General features: G+C 41.7%; 1 protein-coding gene across 2 annotated transcripts in view; it reads right to left on the bottom strand.

Annotated features, from left to right (window-relative positions):
* Positions 1-17,394, bottom strand: part of NEK10 (NIMA related kinase 10) — a 135,376-nt gene that overhangs the window by 95,502 nt on the left and 22,480 nt on the right. For both annotated transcript variants that reach the window (XM_084858297.1, XM_084858298.1), the window contains exons 12-19: positions 14,277-14,501; positions 11,850-11,989; positions 7,675-7,736; positions 6,774-6,851; positions 6,079-6,143; positions 1,986-2,088; positions 1,073-1,201; positions 243-380 (exon numbers count right to left, since the gene is read on the bottom strand). In XM_084858297.1, coding sequence (XP_084714423.1) covers positions 243-380; positions 1,073-1,201; positions 1,986-2,088; positions 6,079-6,143; positions 6,774-6,851; positions 7,675-7,736; positions 11,850-11,989; positions 14,277-14,501 — 940 coding nt within the window. The remainder of the gene's footprint in view (positions 1-242; positions 381-1,072; positions 1,202-1,985; positions 2,089-6,078; positions 6,144-6,773; positions 6,852-7,674; positions 7,737-11,849; positions 11,990-14,276; positions 14,502-17,394) is intronic.

The following is a 17,394-nucleotide window of genomic DNA, read 5'->3' as shown; positions in this document are numbered from 1 at the left end:
TTGATTCCAACTTTCTCTTGGTTAGCCCAGTTGCTAAACTGCTAATGTTCATTCAGTTCAACTGGGGCCTCGACCAGGTTTGACATTTACAGCTGTGAATGGATTTAAAAAAACAAAAACAAAGCATCATCAGTGCATGGAAGCTGCTTTTTGACTGGCATCCAAAATCCTGAATACATTCATTTGGAAGAAAAGCCCACTGATTTTGCTGAAACTTATTTCTAGTGTGTTCTTTCACTCACCTGTTCCTTAATTATGGTTAACTCTGAGACAATGTTCTTCACACTGCTGTCTCTGTCTTTTTTATCCTTTCCAAATGCTGGATTGTGTAAATTGATTTCTTTCATTGCTAGAAGGTTTTGGCCACTGTGTTTTCTAACCTTTGACCAGGGGGCGGCGGGAGGAGAAAAATGTAAATATGAACAACAGACAGTAGCAGAATGGAAGTAAGCACTGTTAGTTCACCAGTACTAACTGCACTGTGTCTATTCTAAGAAATTCATTTTTTTCAGTATCTAATAATCAGTGTGAAAGCATTTGAGCCACCCTGGTGCAATAAAAATACAGTTACATGAGACACATGGGTATTTGAAAGATCATAATAGATCTGTGCAGAAATTGGGAATCCCTAAGGTCGATCCAGGTACGTCACATTGTGGCTGAAAGAATACCATTTAGTATTTATATCGTGCACTGCAAGGTATTTAGAGTGCTTGGCATGCATTATCTCAGTAATTCTTACAACAACCCTGCACATTTGGGGAAAAGGATGGGTACTATGGAACAGCAGCATGTAGCGAGTGCAGGCCTGAGGTGAGATTTGACATGGCGACTTCTGACCTCATGCTATTAGCCACTTTGTTATACCAGCTTTCTCAAGAACTGTTACTTATTAAAAACAACATCAGGAAATACTAATTAACAGGGACTAATTGTTAATTCAAGCCAACACATGACTCACTGTTATAGGTAGAAAATCAACTGGCAATAACATATGATGAATATATTTCATATATGATGAAATGAATATAAATGCAAGAAAATATCAAATACACATCAAAAGCAAATTTACCTTGTAAACACTTCCAAAAGCTCCACTTCCAAGATGGTCCAATATTGCATAATTGCCTATGTATTTCGTAGGTGCTTTGTTCTGATTAATGTTTTCAATATTTTCAGCAATTTGCTTAACTTCATCCTCCTAGAAATAAGTTAAACACCTTATTTTGATTGATGTAATGCTTTGCTAATAAGACTACAGTTCTGACTTAAGTCCTGACAGCTCAGTCACTAAAAACACACAAGAGATACCTTCTCTCTTATTTCCCTTCTCAGTTTTTCAAATCAGCCAAGAACCTTTTTGTGACTGTTCCATTCCTGTGTTAAGTTCAGATAGGAAGAGCACATGGAAAAAAGTGTGATTTTTGTTTATTATTAATTGTCCTATAGCCTGCTTTCCCCTTCTCCTGAAGAACTGCCTAAGGCCAAGTATTCCCCTCCACTCCAAAAAAACTTTGCAAGATCTTTCTTGAAGCCAGGTTATGCTGAAAGATTTTAGCAGACACTGGCCAGGTTCAGCCTATCAACAGGGAAAAGAAGCTATGGTGGCTTCTTTTCTCCACCCTTTGCAGGTCACTTGTGTGCCCGCCATTTTCCTGATTACTCTCACTGCAGTGCGGGTTGCCGTGTTGTCCAAACCCAGAGCGGTGTGTGGTGGGGGTGGCTTCCAAACCAACCTGCAACCCATGGCTTGTTGTAGGGGTTACGGGGTGATTTGGAAGCCACCCCCACCACGCACCTCGCCATGTTCAGATGACACAGCAACCCGTGCCATGGTGAGGGTAACTAGGGAAATGGTAGGGGCGTGAGCAGCACATGCAGGGCGGGGAAAAGAAGTCATGGTAGTTTCTTTTCCTCCACTGATTGTCCAAATCCAGTCACTGTTTTAGTCTCAACAAGCAAGTTATCAAACATTTACTACTTACAAGTAATGCATTTAGCTTCAATACCAGCTCTTCATAAGCACGGATCTCACGAACATAATGTCCAATGTCAATGAAGCTCTCAAACAAGTCTGTAGGGAACAGTCTACAAAAATGTAAATTTGCATACTCGTGAAATGCTAAATAAAATTCATGCCTAATTATGACCAGTTTCTTAGGGAAAAATAGTGTTAAGAAGAGATTATATACATTTTTGGTAAAATACCAGACTTCTCTAGCAAAAGGAAAGCTGGTCAGATCCCCTTTCTTCAAACAAAAATTGTTTAAAGATTTTAAAAAGCCCCTGTAGCTCTTGAAAAGAACTGTAAGACAGCAGTTATATTCTCCCAGGATAAATGTAATATTAAAGTGTTATAGCTGTACCAGTAACTCAAGAAACCCAGGACAGGTGTATATATATATATTTGGCTCAGCTAGCTATTTCAAAGTTGCCAGCCTTTGAACCTCACAAGGTATTTTCCAGGCATAGGAATTACAAGTAGAAATAAAATGGCTGAGGAAGATCTTGTATGTCCAAACATGGCTTTGATCAGATGCATGCCTTGAGACAAAAGAGATGAATATCAGAGCCTGCTGTAGTTGTACCATTCATTTGGCCTGACCAGAAAGTTGGCCTTGGGTTCAGTTTCAAACCATTGGAAATGATGGAAAAGTAAATACAATAATATTTTAGATAGGTATCTCTAATTTCACTTGTGCTTGTTTCCTAAAAGAGTTCTATGAATCTGAATGGAACTAGATAAAGAAAGTTGCCTCTATATGTTGATTCTTCTACGCACTTCTATGTGCTAAAAGCCCCACACAGGGTCCGTCATATTCAAAAGCTGCTCAACATATGAATAACCCTGGTCACATGAAGAGTCTCTATCCTGCAACCATCTAAAATATTATGAATAAATAACTGGAAGTCGGGGGTATATCCACCACCCCCTTGTCATGGTCAGATCACTATCTGGTGACGTTGGACTTCTCGGTTCCACAACCCCTCTGCAGGGGTGGAGGACCCATTAAAATGGTCCGCCCCAGGCGTCTTATGGATCCAAATGGATTCCTGAACGCGCTTGGGGATTCTCTGGGGCACGCCAACAGCCACTCGGTCGAGACCCTGGTGGGTGGCTGGAATGCCGCAATCACTGGGGCATTAGATCAGGTGGCTCCGAAACGCCCTCTCCCCCTGAACAGGGCTCGGACTGCACCATGGTTCAATCCGCGGTTACGAGCTCTGAAACAGGAGGTGAGACGGCTAGAGCTGTATCTTCAGCCTATCATGTGGCGGTGAAGGCAGCAAAAAAGGAATATTATGCTGCCTCCATCGCGTCTGCAGAGTGCTGTCCCAGGAGGCTGTTCCAAGTGGTCCGGAGCCTGGTTGGTCCTGTGGCTCCGGAACCACTGGAGCATTCTAAGGCCTCCTGTGAGGCCTTGGCAAGGCACTTTGCAGATAAAATTGATCAGATTAGGTGTGTTACTCTGCACGCTGTGGATACAGTTAGTGAGCAAGAGGCGGCCTGTGGCAAACCGGTTTTGTGGGATCGGTTCCAGCTTCTTCCTCCTGATGAAGTGGACAAGGTGCTTTCATCTGTACGGCCGACCACCTGCTTACTTGATCCTTGCCCATCTTGGCTCATTATGGGCTGCAGAGAGAGACTGGGTGAGGGGATCAAGGCGGTGGTGAACGCCTCCCTTGAGGAGGGTGTGATGCCATCAGCCCTCAAGGAGGCAGTGATAAGACCGCTCTTAAAGAAGCCCTCCTTGGATCCTCAAGTTCTGAACAACTTTCGCTCAGTCTCAAATCTGCCATTTTGGGGCAAGGTGATTGAGCGGGTGGTGGCGGTGCAGTTGAAGGCACATTTGGAAGAAACTGATTACCTAGACCCATTTCAGTCGGGCTTCAGGCCTGGGCATGGGACAGAAATGTCCTTGGTCGCCTTGGTAGATGATATGAGGAGGGCTCTGGATAGGGGTGAATGCTCCTTCCTTGTTCTCCTCGACCTCTCAGCGGCTTTTGATACCGTTGACCACGGTATCCTCCTGGACCGCCTGGAGGGGTTGGGCATTGGGGACACCGTATTGCGGTGGTTCCGGTCCTTCCTCTCCGGCAGGTACCAGAGGGTAGCACTGGGAGAGGAGGTTTCGGACCCGTGGCCACTTACTTGTGGGGTGCCACAGGGTTCCATCCTCTCCCCGATGCTATTTAACATCTATGTGAAGCCGCTGGGGGCTATCATCAGGAGGTTTGGGGTGCAGTGTCATCAATATGCAGATGACACGCAGCTCTACCTCTCGTTCAAATCTTCACCAAGGTTGGCCATAGAATCCCTGTCCAAATGTCTGGAGACGGTGAGTGGCTGGATGGGGAGGAATAAGCTGAAGCTGAACCCTGACAAGACTGAGGTACTTTTGGTGGGAGACAAGAGGAGGCTGGGGGATGTTGACCTGGTGTTGAATGGGGTACGGCTACCCTTGAAAGACCAGGTCCACAGCCTGGGGGTCATTTTGGACTCCCAGCTGTCCATGGAGGCTCAGGTGTCAGCTGTGAGCCGGACAGCGCTGTATCAACTCCATCTGATACGGCGGCTGCACCCCTTCCTTCCCGACCATCTGCTCCCATCGGTAGTACATGCCCTGGTCTCCTCTCGTTTAGACTACTGTAATGCGCTCTACGTGGGGTTACCCTTGAAGACGGTTCGGAAACTGCAGCTGGTACAGAACGCGGCGGCTCGCCTGATTAAAGGCAGCCGCTGGCGAGATCACATCACTCCAGTGCTGAAGGAGTTGCACTGGTTACCAGTTGTTTTCCGGGCCAAATTCAAAGTGTTGGTTTTGACCTTTAAAGCACTATATGGTTCCAGCCCAGCCTATCTTAAGGAGCACCTCCAGCAGCACCAGACAGGCCGCTTAACAAGATCAGCCTCGGATGGCCTTCTCTCTGTCCCATCAGCCAGGACAGCTAGACTGGTGGGGACGAGGGAGAGGGCCTTTTCTGTGGTGGCCCCCACTCTGTGGAACTCCCTCCCTAGGGAACTCCATCATGCCCCCTCTTTAATGAGCTTCCGTCGTGCATTAAAAACGTGGTTGTTCAGGCAGGCATTTGGGGTGGGTTAGGGTATTTTAGGAAATGTTTTTATTGTAGAATTTTATTGTTTTACACTGTTTTATTGTATGTTGTACATCGCCCAGAGTGGCTGGGTGACCAGCCAGATGGGCAATTAATAAATTTAATAATAAATAAATAATAAATAAATAAATAAATAAATAAGAACCATATGATTTTTTTAAAATGTATTATTTTACTGCAATGTTTCCTGAACTTTTGATATGGAGGCACAGGGCTTTTTTTCTGGATTAAAATGGAAGGTGAACTTGACATTGCATTAGAAAAGATATATATGAAAATGTTTGATCAGCTCCTGGAACAAGCATACATCTTCCTCATATCTGTGCTTCCTGGTCAATAGCGATAGTTCAGCCATAGCACAGGAGGTGCAATCTAGTTCCAATGCACTGTTAACTCCTCCCTTGTAATGATGTCTCTGTTCAGATCAATGTTGCACAGGCCCTCCACTCTAAAGGCCATAGAGTGGTGAATTCATCCAATACCATGACTAAGGGCATAATCCTATGCATGTTTAGACAGAAAAAAGTCCTACAACTCCCAGCATTCCCCAGTCATCATAGCTTTGGAACTGTGCTTCATTCTATTGTAAATCAGTTTTTAGCTGCTTTGGTGACATTTGGCAAAGTCTGGGGCACAAATCCATTGAAATATATAAATGAAGAAACAAAAAAGATGTTACAGCCCCAGTGTGGAGGTGTTAGAAATGTCTCTAGAGATTTCCATGTGGCAGCTGGGCATTTAAATTGGTCCTAAAATGTAGTTACAGTTTCCTTGCAGAAACATCTGTGGATGACAGTGCCATCATTTGTCACTCCATCTCATTTTCTATTCTTCCAGCTAGAAGTCAGTGAATATAACTAAGACGTAAGCCTAATGCCAAGTATTAACCTGCGGGTTTTTTGTTGTAACTCAAGTGAACATTTTTAGAGAATAATCTTTCCTAATATTTCATTTGCATACCTTTTGAAGAGATGTCTGTTCCTTTCCATACTGAAGAGAAATCTCAGGGCTCTGAAGGCATAACACTGGAGTGAGGAAAATGCATACATTAAAGATAATGCCACAGAGAAGCATTACTAATCACATTTGGTTTCTTTTGTCTAAATAGTCTATGCTAGTAGCATACTAAATAAGACACTGCTTGTAGCCAAGGCAAGTGGCCTGATGTCTTTTCAAAGTAATGGAAGAAAGATATTTTAATGCTAGAAGTTAGGACATCAATCTCAGTTTCAGTTTAGTGCATCTAACCTTTTAGTGCCCTCAAATTCCAAATGCTTTAAAAAGCCTCAGCATGCAAATCTTTCTCAAAATTCATTCCCAAAGGATTTGTTACCTTGGTTGAGAATTTTATGGGACAATATCTTACATATCAGCCAGAAGAATCCTGTTGAACTGTGCATTCTATATTATTCCCTATTACACATATGTGCCATATGGAATTTTTTAAAGTGTGGGGTAGTTTGTATCTGTTTTCAAATAATGCACATTAACTTAATATTTTATTCTCCTGGATTATCCTACTGCTTTTTAAAAATGACAATACAAAACTGTAAAGGCTACTTTATAGTAAAGAAATATACAGTAAACCATCATGTCTTCTCTTTCAAGTGCTGTAGCTGTACTGAAAGAGCATGTAAATAAAGAAAAAAGATTACCTGTAATAAATTAGGCTTTGCTACATTTCTTTGTTTATTAGGTAAAATCAGCTTTGCTATTGTATAGACTCCATTTTCCTGAGAAAGCACACATTAAAGAATATAGATTCAAAGAACTGTCAAATGTTAAACAATATTGCATTAAGAAATTAATGACAATTTTTAACTCAAGTTCATGTGAAGGAACCTTCTAATCTATTGAAATGAAGCCTGAAAACCAATCAGTGGAGACAGACATTATGCATTTTGCAACAGGGCCTGCAGCAAAGACAGACAGGGCCTGACCCACCTACTCCTTAATGGTCTTGTGCCTTGTAGTATTCTATATATGACTGTTACCAATACTGGGTTTGAGAGGGGCACCAAGAATATCCCCACTATGGGTGTATTTTGTCTAATCTCTATTGTTTTTATCTCATCAGTTTTGCTCACTGTCTCTTCCTGTTCGTATTCCTCCCACAAAACACCCTTCATTCTCTGCATATTCGATGCTGGTAATATGGTCAGGATCAAACTTTATCCTGGTTATATTGTCTTCTCAATCTTCTTCCATTCTCAACTTGGCTCTTATCAAGCCAGATCTTCCCTTCCTCCTGTTCATCCTTCTTCCTTTTACTCAGAGTCTTTACAACATCTCCTCAAACTTCCTATGGAGCAGGAGGCATTGTCTCTTTGAAAGTTAAATAAAAAGCTTATCCTGTACTTTTTTTCAAATCTGCACAATGTAGCCTTTAGCAAAATATTTCTGTACCTACACACACTCTAAACATGAGCACAACAATATCAATCAAGATGTATGCAAATAAATGTTTTGCATCCACAACCAAGTAAGAGCACATGACAAAACTAAATAGGTAAAGATGAACAAATGTAGCACTAAACAGGTTCAAAGACGTCTTACCTGAACTACTTGATGAGCATTGGTATCATTCAGGACCAGTTCAGTAACTGCAGCACAACAAGCTAGAATAAATCACCACAGATATTTATCTTATATTGCGCTTGTAGAGAATTATAGATGAGGTGTCTCCTACATATATCCAGTGTTTGCAAAATATAATAAAATTAGCTTTTTGAATTTTAAGTGGAATTGTAAACCATGCCACTGGACCATTCACATATAACATTTCAGGTGTAGATTTAAAAACTGAAAAATGATGAAGGCAACAAATACATATTTGCAAATTTGCGAGTGTGAATTCATTGCAGCTCTTTGTTGAGTGCATATTCAGTTTAATTTCCATATCTGTCCTTATGTAATATGTGAAAAGGCTCCAAATCCCATGGATCACCATGAGAGAACAAATTAGACAACCTGCTCTCAACATTCCTCTTAGCACTTGGAGAACTTCAGCAACAAGCAGAACTGTGGGAACTTCTCTCTCCCTGCTACTGCAACTGAACAGCAGTTGCTGTTTCAAAGAGTGTGAAAATGACTGTAAAAATATTTGGTTTTGAAATTAGGTTAAGAAAAGGATCAATGATTTGGGCAAGGCAATTGAAAACATGGCAGAGACATAACTTGGCATCTAGTACATCATGATTAACAGAACTGTACCCATGGTACTCTCCCGGACTCTGAAAATCCACACTGTCATGTTTTTGGGCTTATTGGTACATTTGGATTTTTGAGAGTGCGTTGTGGGTGCCAATATAAAAAGGCTGGGCATTGTTGTTGTTGTTCAGTCCTTCAGTCATGTCCGACACTTCGTGACCCTATGGACCATAGCACGCCAGGCCTTCCTGTCCTCCGCTCTCTCCCAGAGCGTGCTCAAGTTCATATTCATTGCATCAGTGATGCTATCTAGCCATCTCATCCTCTGCCGTCCCCTTCTCCTTTTGCCCTCAGTCTTTCCCAGCATCAGGGTCTTTTCCAGGGAGTCTCCTCTTCACATTAGGTAACTAAAATATTTGAGCTTCAGCGTCAGCATCTGTCTTCCAATGAGCAGTCAGGGTTGATTTCCTTTAGGATGGACTGATTTGACCTCCTTGCAGTCCAGGGGACTCGTAAGAGTCTTCTCCAGCACCACAGTTCGAAAGCATCGATTCTTCAGCGCTCAGCCTTCCTTATAGTCCAGCTCTCACAGCCATACGTTACTACTGGGAAAACCATAGCTTTGATTATACCTTTGTCGGCAAGGTGATGTCTCTGCTTCTTACTATGCTGTCCAGGTTTCCCATAGCTTTCCTCCCAAGGAGCAAGCGTCTTTTAATTTCATGGCTACAGTCACCGTCTGCGGTGATCTTGGAGCCCAAGAAAATAAAATCTGTCACTGCTTCCATTTCTTCCCCTTCCATATGCCAGGAAGTGATGGGGCCAGATGCCATGTTTTTTTAATGTTGAGTTTCAAACCAGCTTTTGCACTCTCCACTTTCACCCTCAACAAGAAGCTCTTTAGATCCTCTTCGCTTTCTGCCATTAGGGTGGTATCGTCTGCGTATCTGAGGTTGTTGATAATTCTCCCAGCAGTCTTAATTCCTACCTGTGATTCATCCAACCCGGCGTTTCTCATGATGTACTCTGCATAGAAGTTAAATAAGCAGGGCCGCAATATGCAGCCTTGTCGTACTCCTTTCCCAATTTGGAACCAATCGGTTGTTCCATGTCTGGTTCTTACTGTTCCTTCTTGACCCTCGTACAGGTTTCTCAGCAGACAGGTAAGGTGGTCTGGTACCCCCATCTCTTTAAGAATTTGCCACAGTTGTGATCCACACAATCAAAGGCTTTAGCGTAGTCAATGAAGCAGAAATAGATGTTTTTCTGGAATTCTCTTGCTTTCTCCAGGATCCAGCGAATGTTGGTGATTTGATCTCTAGTTCCTCTGCCTCTTCGAAACCCAGCTTGTAATTCCGGTAGTTCTCGGTTCACATGCTGCTGAAGCCTAGCTCGTAGGATTTTGAGTATAACCTTGCTGGCATGTGAAATGAGCGCAATTGTAGAGTAGTTTGAACACTCTTTGGCATTGAAACACTGAAACATTGAAATTGAAACATTTGGTTTGAACACTCTTTGGCATTGCCCTTCTTTGGAATTGGAATGTAAACTGACCTTTTCCAGTCTTGCGGCCACTGTTGAGTGTTCCAAATTTGTTGGCATATTGAGTGCAGCGCTTTAACAACATCATCTTTTAGGATTTTAAATAGCTCAGCTGGAATACTGTCATCTCTGCTAGCTTTGTTGTTAGTACTGCTTCCTAAGGCCCACTTGACTTCACTCTTTAGGATGTCTGGCTCAAGTTCAGTGACCGCACTATCATGGCTATCAGGGACATTCAGATCTTTCCTGTATAGTTCTTCTGTGTATTCTTCCCACCTCTTCTGAATCTCATCTGCTTCTGTTAGGTCCCTGCCTTCTTTGTCCTTTATCTTGCCCGTCTTTGCACAAAACGTTCCCTTGAGATCTCCGATTTTCTTGAAAAATCTCTAGTCTTTCCCATTCTATTGTTTTCCTCCATTTCTTTGCATTGTTCATTTAAGAAGGCCTTCTTGTCTCTCCTTGCTATTCTCTGGAAATCTGCATTCAACAGGGGGCATGCCCATTCATTCATTCATTCATTCATTAATAAATAAATGGCTACATGGTGGGCATGGCCAGCCATAAATGTAGCAAAGGCAAACTGATGAGGTAAGAGAAGAGCACCCAAGAACATAATCACAAGGCAAAGGTGGGGTGGTGAACCCCAAAACATGAAACCACTCATTTGTACCCAGTGTTATGCTCCTACAAAATACCCACTTCGTAGAAGACAAACTTTCTCTCTGTCAGCAACTCCTCCGCCCCCCAGACTACACATCTCTCTCTCTCCCTCCCAGAACAAACACATATAAATTGAGCACAACTTATCATAATGACCTAGATCTCTGCTGAAGATATCAAAGTTCCAAAGTGCATTTTTTTCCTATATTTTGTTTGACATATCCAAATATCCAATTACTTTGAAATGATGTTTTCAACTGCATCCAGCAGATGACAGGCTATTAGTTACCTGCAATCCCCCAATTTTTTAAATATATTATCTTAAAGAAGAGGTGGAAACCAATAGATGCACAACTTGTATTTACTTTATTAACTGCTAGAATATGTATTGTACAATACTGGAAAGCAATAGAATCACCTAGCCTTATGGAATGGTTTTAGAAAATGTAAACATTTACAAATCTAACTTACCTCATAAGAAGGCTGCATAATTTTGATAATGATACATTTATACAAAAACTGCCACTGTTCATTAATTTCTAGAACAATTAATTTCAAGATCAACCTTACATCTTCTTCTCAATGTTATAAATATGAAAGTTTTTCAAGTAAACAGCTAAAAGTTCACATGATTGCCTGGTATTTTTGTTTTACTTTGTAGAATGTATTTACTGTATATTCTGTATAAATTGATTAAAAAAAAAGAGTTTGTGAATTAAAAGGAAAAACACACACAGTCAAAATGTCCTGACAAAGACTGAGCATGCTAGCAACCTCCAGGAGCCATGGGATGTTGAAGGTAATTGAGTGTCAGTTGAAGCAGGAGAAAAGGTGGGAGAACGGCCCATTTCAGCCACTTATAGGTTACAGTATCCTAGGAAGGAGGAAATGTGTGCCATGAGGTTACAAAAATCCCTGATCCACTATATGGGGTGGTTTTGAGGTGGCTAGGAAAAGGAATGCCTTTTAAAATGTATTTATTTATTACATTTTTAATCCACCACAAAACCAACATTCTCTGGACAATTTTTTAAAACTTTACAACCTTCCTTAAAATTGTACCTGATTTTCTATAGAGTACTAATGGGCTCAGGTTTGGCGTTAATCCATTTAGTATTCTATAGCACAGTAGGGAAAGAATTCAGGGGGGTAGGGGGAAAAAACCCTGTCTTCTTTCCTTCCCTCCTCCTAAAACACACAAACACTCCTGTTAAGAGCTGTGGAAGACACTCAAACATTTTGTTATACATCTAAAGTATAGCTTACTGGACTGATTGTTCAAACTCTGCAAAGAGATATGCTAACAATTTATACATTGTTCAGACATAGATTATTGCTCTGAGTGCAAATCATCACAGGACAATTTGTAATATATGTACCTGCTTGAAGGGAAAACATATTTTCCTGTATCTCATGGGGGCTTAAATCTTCTGACAGGTGAAGCTGCTGGATTCTCCCTGCTGCATTTGCACTAGATAAACTCCCAATGGAAGTACGATCTGAAAATAGATTTCGCTCCCTGGAAAAGTAAAGCTTAATGCAGTGAATACTTTAGATTATCTGTTTTCTAATTGATAATTAGAATCTATTTACCACTAAATTAAGAACATTAATGCTCTATACATCCTTTTAACTAAGCCTTATTACACCATACATTAGCACTGGAAGAAATGTGTGAATAAGTCTTAGTTGTTAACAATTTCCATATTACCATGAAGAAAAATATTTTTCAACTTAGGGATCAATTCTATCTGGATGGACAGTCACCTCTGAGCCCGGGGGCGACCGCCTATCCAGTGCAGGGTGGGAGGAGTGGTGAGGAACGGATGTCCTCCTCGCTCCCCTTGCCCTGCTTTGGCGGCTAGACAGCCGATTTCAGCTGTCTAGCCGCGGGACCTCAGAGCGCGGGAAGTGGCAGCTGGATGACGCAGTCAAATTCAGAATGAGGAACAACAATGGAGTACAAGTCCTGGAAAGGAGGATAAAATGTTTGTAGTCAACCTATCTTGGTTTTTTAAAATAAACTGTGGTAGGATTGACTTGACTACATATATATTCAATGACCAGAAAACATGCCAGTTTAAGACCTTATTTCATGTTGGCTTGAGTTCCACAAAGCCAGGACACTGGAAGCTTAGGCTGATGCTCTAACAGACATCTGCTGTGATCAGTGATGCTCTTGTGCAATGTCACAGATTGTGCTTGCTTACAACGTACCCTCCAAGCACCCACACTTTTCCTGGATCTTTTAGGCCCAAATCTAGATGGGGCGGATGGAACGCCTAGGACTAGCAGAATGCCCCACGTTGTCCTGGTCCTGTATTGCTTTACAAAGCATCTGAACCTTACTGTATTGCTAGAGGAATTCTCCTGTGAGTTGACCTATGCCTGTTTGTTGCTTGTAAGCAAGCATAATTTGTGACACTGAACAATATCAATACTGATCACAGGGCGTATCTGTTAAGGCATAAGCCTAGCTTCCAATTTCCTGGCTTTGTGGAGCTTGACCCAACATGAGATAGCCTTAATTCTGTTCTTAAACTGGAAGGTTTTTTGATCACTGAGTTTCCCTGGTTTTTAAAAAGGAAATTTATTATTACATTGTTCTGTTATTATTATACTTTTCCTCCCTCTCTTCAACAGTGATCTGTCAATCAGTGAGAGTGATTCCCTCAGCCTTCAAAATTACCTCACACTTATCTCAGTTGACAGTTTTCTGCTACCTCTCCCCCACTGTCAGAATGCTGACAGGAGCAGTAGAATTCAAAAAACATGCCCTACTCGTAGCATTCCAGATTCAGAGTGAAACTGTGCATGCCTGACATAACTTTGCCAGCAGTTGCTGCCATAGCCTTTCATGGGGCAGAAAAACCCTGTTAACTTTTAAACAGCTGCTCAAATTTCACCAAACCAATAAAAGGCATACCGCTTGAATAAAATAGATCAGTAATTTCCCCCAGAATTTGAAAGAAATCTATGATATGCCAAGATGAAGCTTGGAGTAAAAAGTACAAATGTGTCAATTTTCAGCATTCTTTGATTTATCTGTAGCAATTTGTATTGGATTAGTTTGAAATTTTGCATGACTGTAATTAGCTCTACAGATGTCATTTTTATTTGTAGTAGAATTTTGAGACATAATGGTGGAACCTCTTTTTTGCAATTCACATTTTCATAAAAATATGCTTGCAAGACAGTGTTAGTAATGCATTTTAACCAACGGATATATTTACATTCACTGCCATTAAAAATCATTATTTAAGTTTAAAGATCAAATTATTATGTCATATTTGTTATTACTACAGCTATATTCAATTCAATTCATGCCTGAATATGAAATAAACATTTGAATGATGAAAAAAATGCCTTAGATAAATGAAATGCATTGAAATCTTCACACATATGGGGCATAATTCCTTCATTTCTAGTTACTGATTATAAAAGGAAACCGTTTGTGCATGCACAAGGATTCCTCATGCAGCCTAATTTAGTCTGGATCTAACCCATTTTGTTGTTTATGCCACAGCTCCATTTGAAAAAGCTGCCAAGACACTGATCTATTTTCGCCATACAAATAGGTATACCTACATAATTTGCAAGTTATACCCTGCATTTTTATGACTTGAAGCTCTGAAAAACCTTCCAATAAAACTGTATCATTAAAAGTCAAAGCTTTACCTACCAATTTTCACATGATGTTGAACATAATATTATTATTTTGAGAATATTTCTGTGACCAAAGTGGATCTATGATGTTCATTCTCTGTAAATCAGAAATAGCCTGTGAGTGGTCTCTAGAAACGTACCCTTGTAAAATATGAAGGAGCTGTTTGATGCCTCCCCAAATACGGATTTCCACACTGGTATCAGGATCTTCGCAAACCTGGACTAGAATCCAAACTACGCTCCACAACAGTTTTAGGTGATCTGAGTGGAGCAAACTGAGCAGGATGGGAACACCTTCATACATTCTGACTTGCTCTTTGACCTGGGATTCTACACACAGGAGGCGGAGCAACTCTGCTGTCAGCCTGCAAGGGAATCAACAGATTATAATCTAAGCCACTGAAACTCAGTTTGCCTGTTAAATTATCCAGTGACTCCAATAATGCTGCATTTATCCAATGCAGTACTTAGAAACTGATCCAGTCAACTGATCCAGTTGGTTTGATTTATGTGACGTACATAAAATGCCACCTCAGTCTTCTTATGCACCCGAAACAGTTGGTATAAATATAATACTTTTAAAAAATAAAAAGCATACCATAAAATTAAGGCTACCATGCTGCATTAGTCAATGCTTCACATTAACAATCCTATAATCCTTTCCTTATACTTATTTACAGTGGTCAATTACAATTTCTGGTTTTCATTCAACTAATACAAAACAAAGAATATTAGGCTTAGTATTTCCCTCCTAAACACTGATGTAAGCAACAGCAATGCAGATGCAATGGCAAGTGATGGAAAACTAGTTGTTTCACTCTCTTTATTCACATCCAAGGGACATCAGCACTAAAGAATATTAAAGAAATCATGGTTCTTTCCTGTGTATTTAGAGTAAGGACACTGAGGTGTGCACTTACCTGGCAGCTTCAATGCAGCACATATTATGTCAGAAGCCATGGCTTTTTGTGTGTGAATTCCAACGAGTGAACAATACACAAAGCCCTAGTTCATATCTTTGTCATTATGAGAACAAGCCTACAATGAGCCTTGGGCTCACATGTTCACCCAACCCCTTCCTCTTTCTTTGCACAAAGAGGTAGTGATTGAAAGCGTCTGTTTTTGAACTGACTATGGTTTCTTGTTACATCCTAACTTGGGGAACAGTGGTTCATTCAAATAAAGTTAATTAACAAACTAGGATATCACACCACAGTTTGATCCTGGCTTCTTTTAACTAACCATCCTGGGAACAACATCACAATTCCCCACGTTCGGATGTCATGGGAAACTGGTTAGTTCAAAAGCAAAACCTTTTGATCTCCATTCACGCACGAAGGAGGAGATGGGAGAGGTGTGCGAGCCTGAGGCTCATGAAGACTCACTCACATAATAACAAACCATGGGAGGGACCATACCTCAATGGTAGAGTACATGTTCTGCATGCACAGGGACCCAAATTCTACCACTGGCATTTGCAATTTATCAAGAATTGGGTAGCAGGTGATGGGAAAGACATCTGTCTAAGACCCTAGAGGGCTGTTGCCAGTCAGAGTAGATAACACAGCTTCCTATGTGTCTATGCTGTTACATCTGAATCAGTCAAAGACTTAACATACAACTAAAAAAGAAACCTGTGTTTCCTCTTGCAGTAACATATTAAGTCTTAGAGTGCTTTTATATGCAAGGCTTAACTTGCTTTTGAGCCTCTCTCACACTGTTTCTGTTATTATCCAATCACTGTTCATGCAGAAGACAAAATGCGGAAGAGGTGTTTGTAACATGAAAAGTTTCTGGCAATTGGTCTAAGTTTAGGGAAGCCAACTAAACTAGGTCGGCTCTTCCCCATTTTCGCCCACCACAATGCGGGAAGGAGACGGGGCAGTCAAAGGAGAAGCAGTTGAGTCCCCTTTGCTTCTCTGATGGAAGAGAAAAGGGGTCAGCCACTTTGCTCACCCCGTCTCCTTCCCCCATTGCAGGAAGGAGGTGGGGCAAGCTAAGCAGAAGGGGACTCCCCCGCATATGAGAACATCTGCTTCCCCCAGCATGGGCAAGTCCCAACATCCACCACCCTTCATCCCCCGCACTGCTATTTCCAATCGGAGATCAGAGATAACAGCAAGGTTTCTGCTGCTGGTGTGCACCAGCAGGGAAATGCCCACTGTTATCACAGATCTAAGATTGAAGAGCAGTAGGGGGATGCCCTCTGAGGGGATTCCTTGAGGGGGTGGGGCTTGGACACTAAGCCCCCCCCTCCCCGGAGGAACCCCAAGAGGCTGCGCAAACTGGATTAGGCCTGCAGGCAGGAGGTTCTTCATCTCTGGTCTAACCTGACCAAAGTAACAGATGTTTAAGCCTCTGAAAATATCCTGAGTGAGTTACTGGAATTCACCAAAAGTATGCATAAACATGTGAACACTAAACATGGAAAAATCTACACCTTTTAGCTTCGTAAGCACACATTCCAAGCAATCTTTGCATTACTTCTCCACTGAGTGTCTCAGTGCCTAAAATGTCAGACTAGAAATGGGGAGAGGTAATGAGCAGGGTACCGCAGAGCTCAGTCTGGGGCCCAGTGCTCTTCAACATTTGTATTAATGACTTGGAGGAGGTGGTGCAGGGAATGCTGATCAAATTTGCAGATGACACAAAAGGGGGCAGGATAGCTCATACTTTGGAAGACAGAAACAAAATTCAAAGTGATCTGGATAGACTGGAGCGCTGGGCAGAAAACAACAGAATGACATTTAATAGGGATAAACGCCAAGTTCTGCACCTAGGAAAAAGAAACCAAATGCACAGTTACAAGATGGGAGATACTTGGCTCAACAATAGTACAAGCGAGAAGGGTCTTGAAACTGTTGTAGATCACAAGCTGAATATGAGCCAACAATGTGATGTGGCTGAAAAAAAGGCAAATGCTATTATGGGCTGCATTAAGAGAAGTACAGCTTCCAAATCCTGGGAAGTACTAGTTCCCCTCCACCCAGCACTGGTTAGGCCTCATCTGGAGTACTGTGTCCAGTTCTGGGCACCACACTTGAAGAAGGATGAAGACAAAGTGGGTTCAGAGGAGGGCAACGAGAATGATCAGGGGACTGGAAACAAAGCCCTATGAGGAGAGACTGAAAGAACTGGGCATGTTTGGCCCTGAGAAGAGAAGACTGAGGGGAGATATGACAGCACTCTTCAAGGACTTGAAATGTTGTCACAGAGAGGAAGGCCAGGATCTCTTCTCGATCATCCCAGAGTGCAGGA

This window comes from Heloderma suspectum, chromosome 5, assembly GCF_057233095.1.
Source record: "Heloderma suspectum isolate Gila_16-S chromosome 5, 16-S_ref, whole genome shotgun sequence".
Classification (NCBI taxonomy): domain Eukaryota; kingdom Metazoa; phylum Chordata; class Lepidosauria; order Squamata; family Helodermatidae; genus Heloderma; species Heloderma suspectum.
Note: the sequence above shows the minus strand (reverse complement) of the source record. Positions and strands in the feature narration are given on the sequence as shown.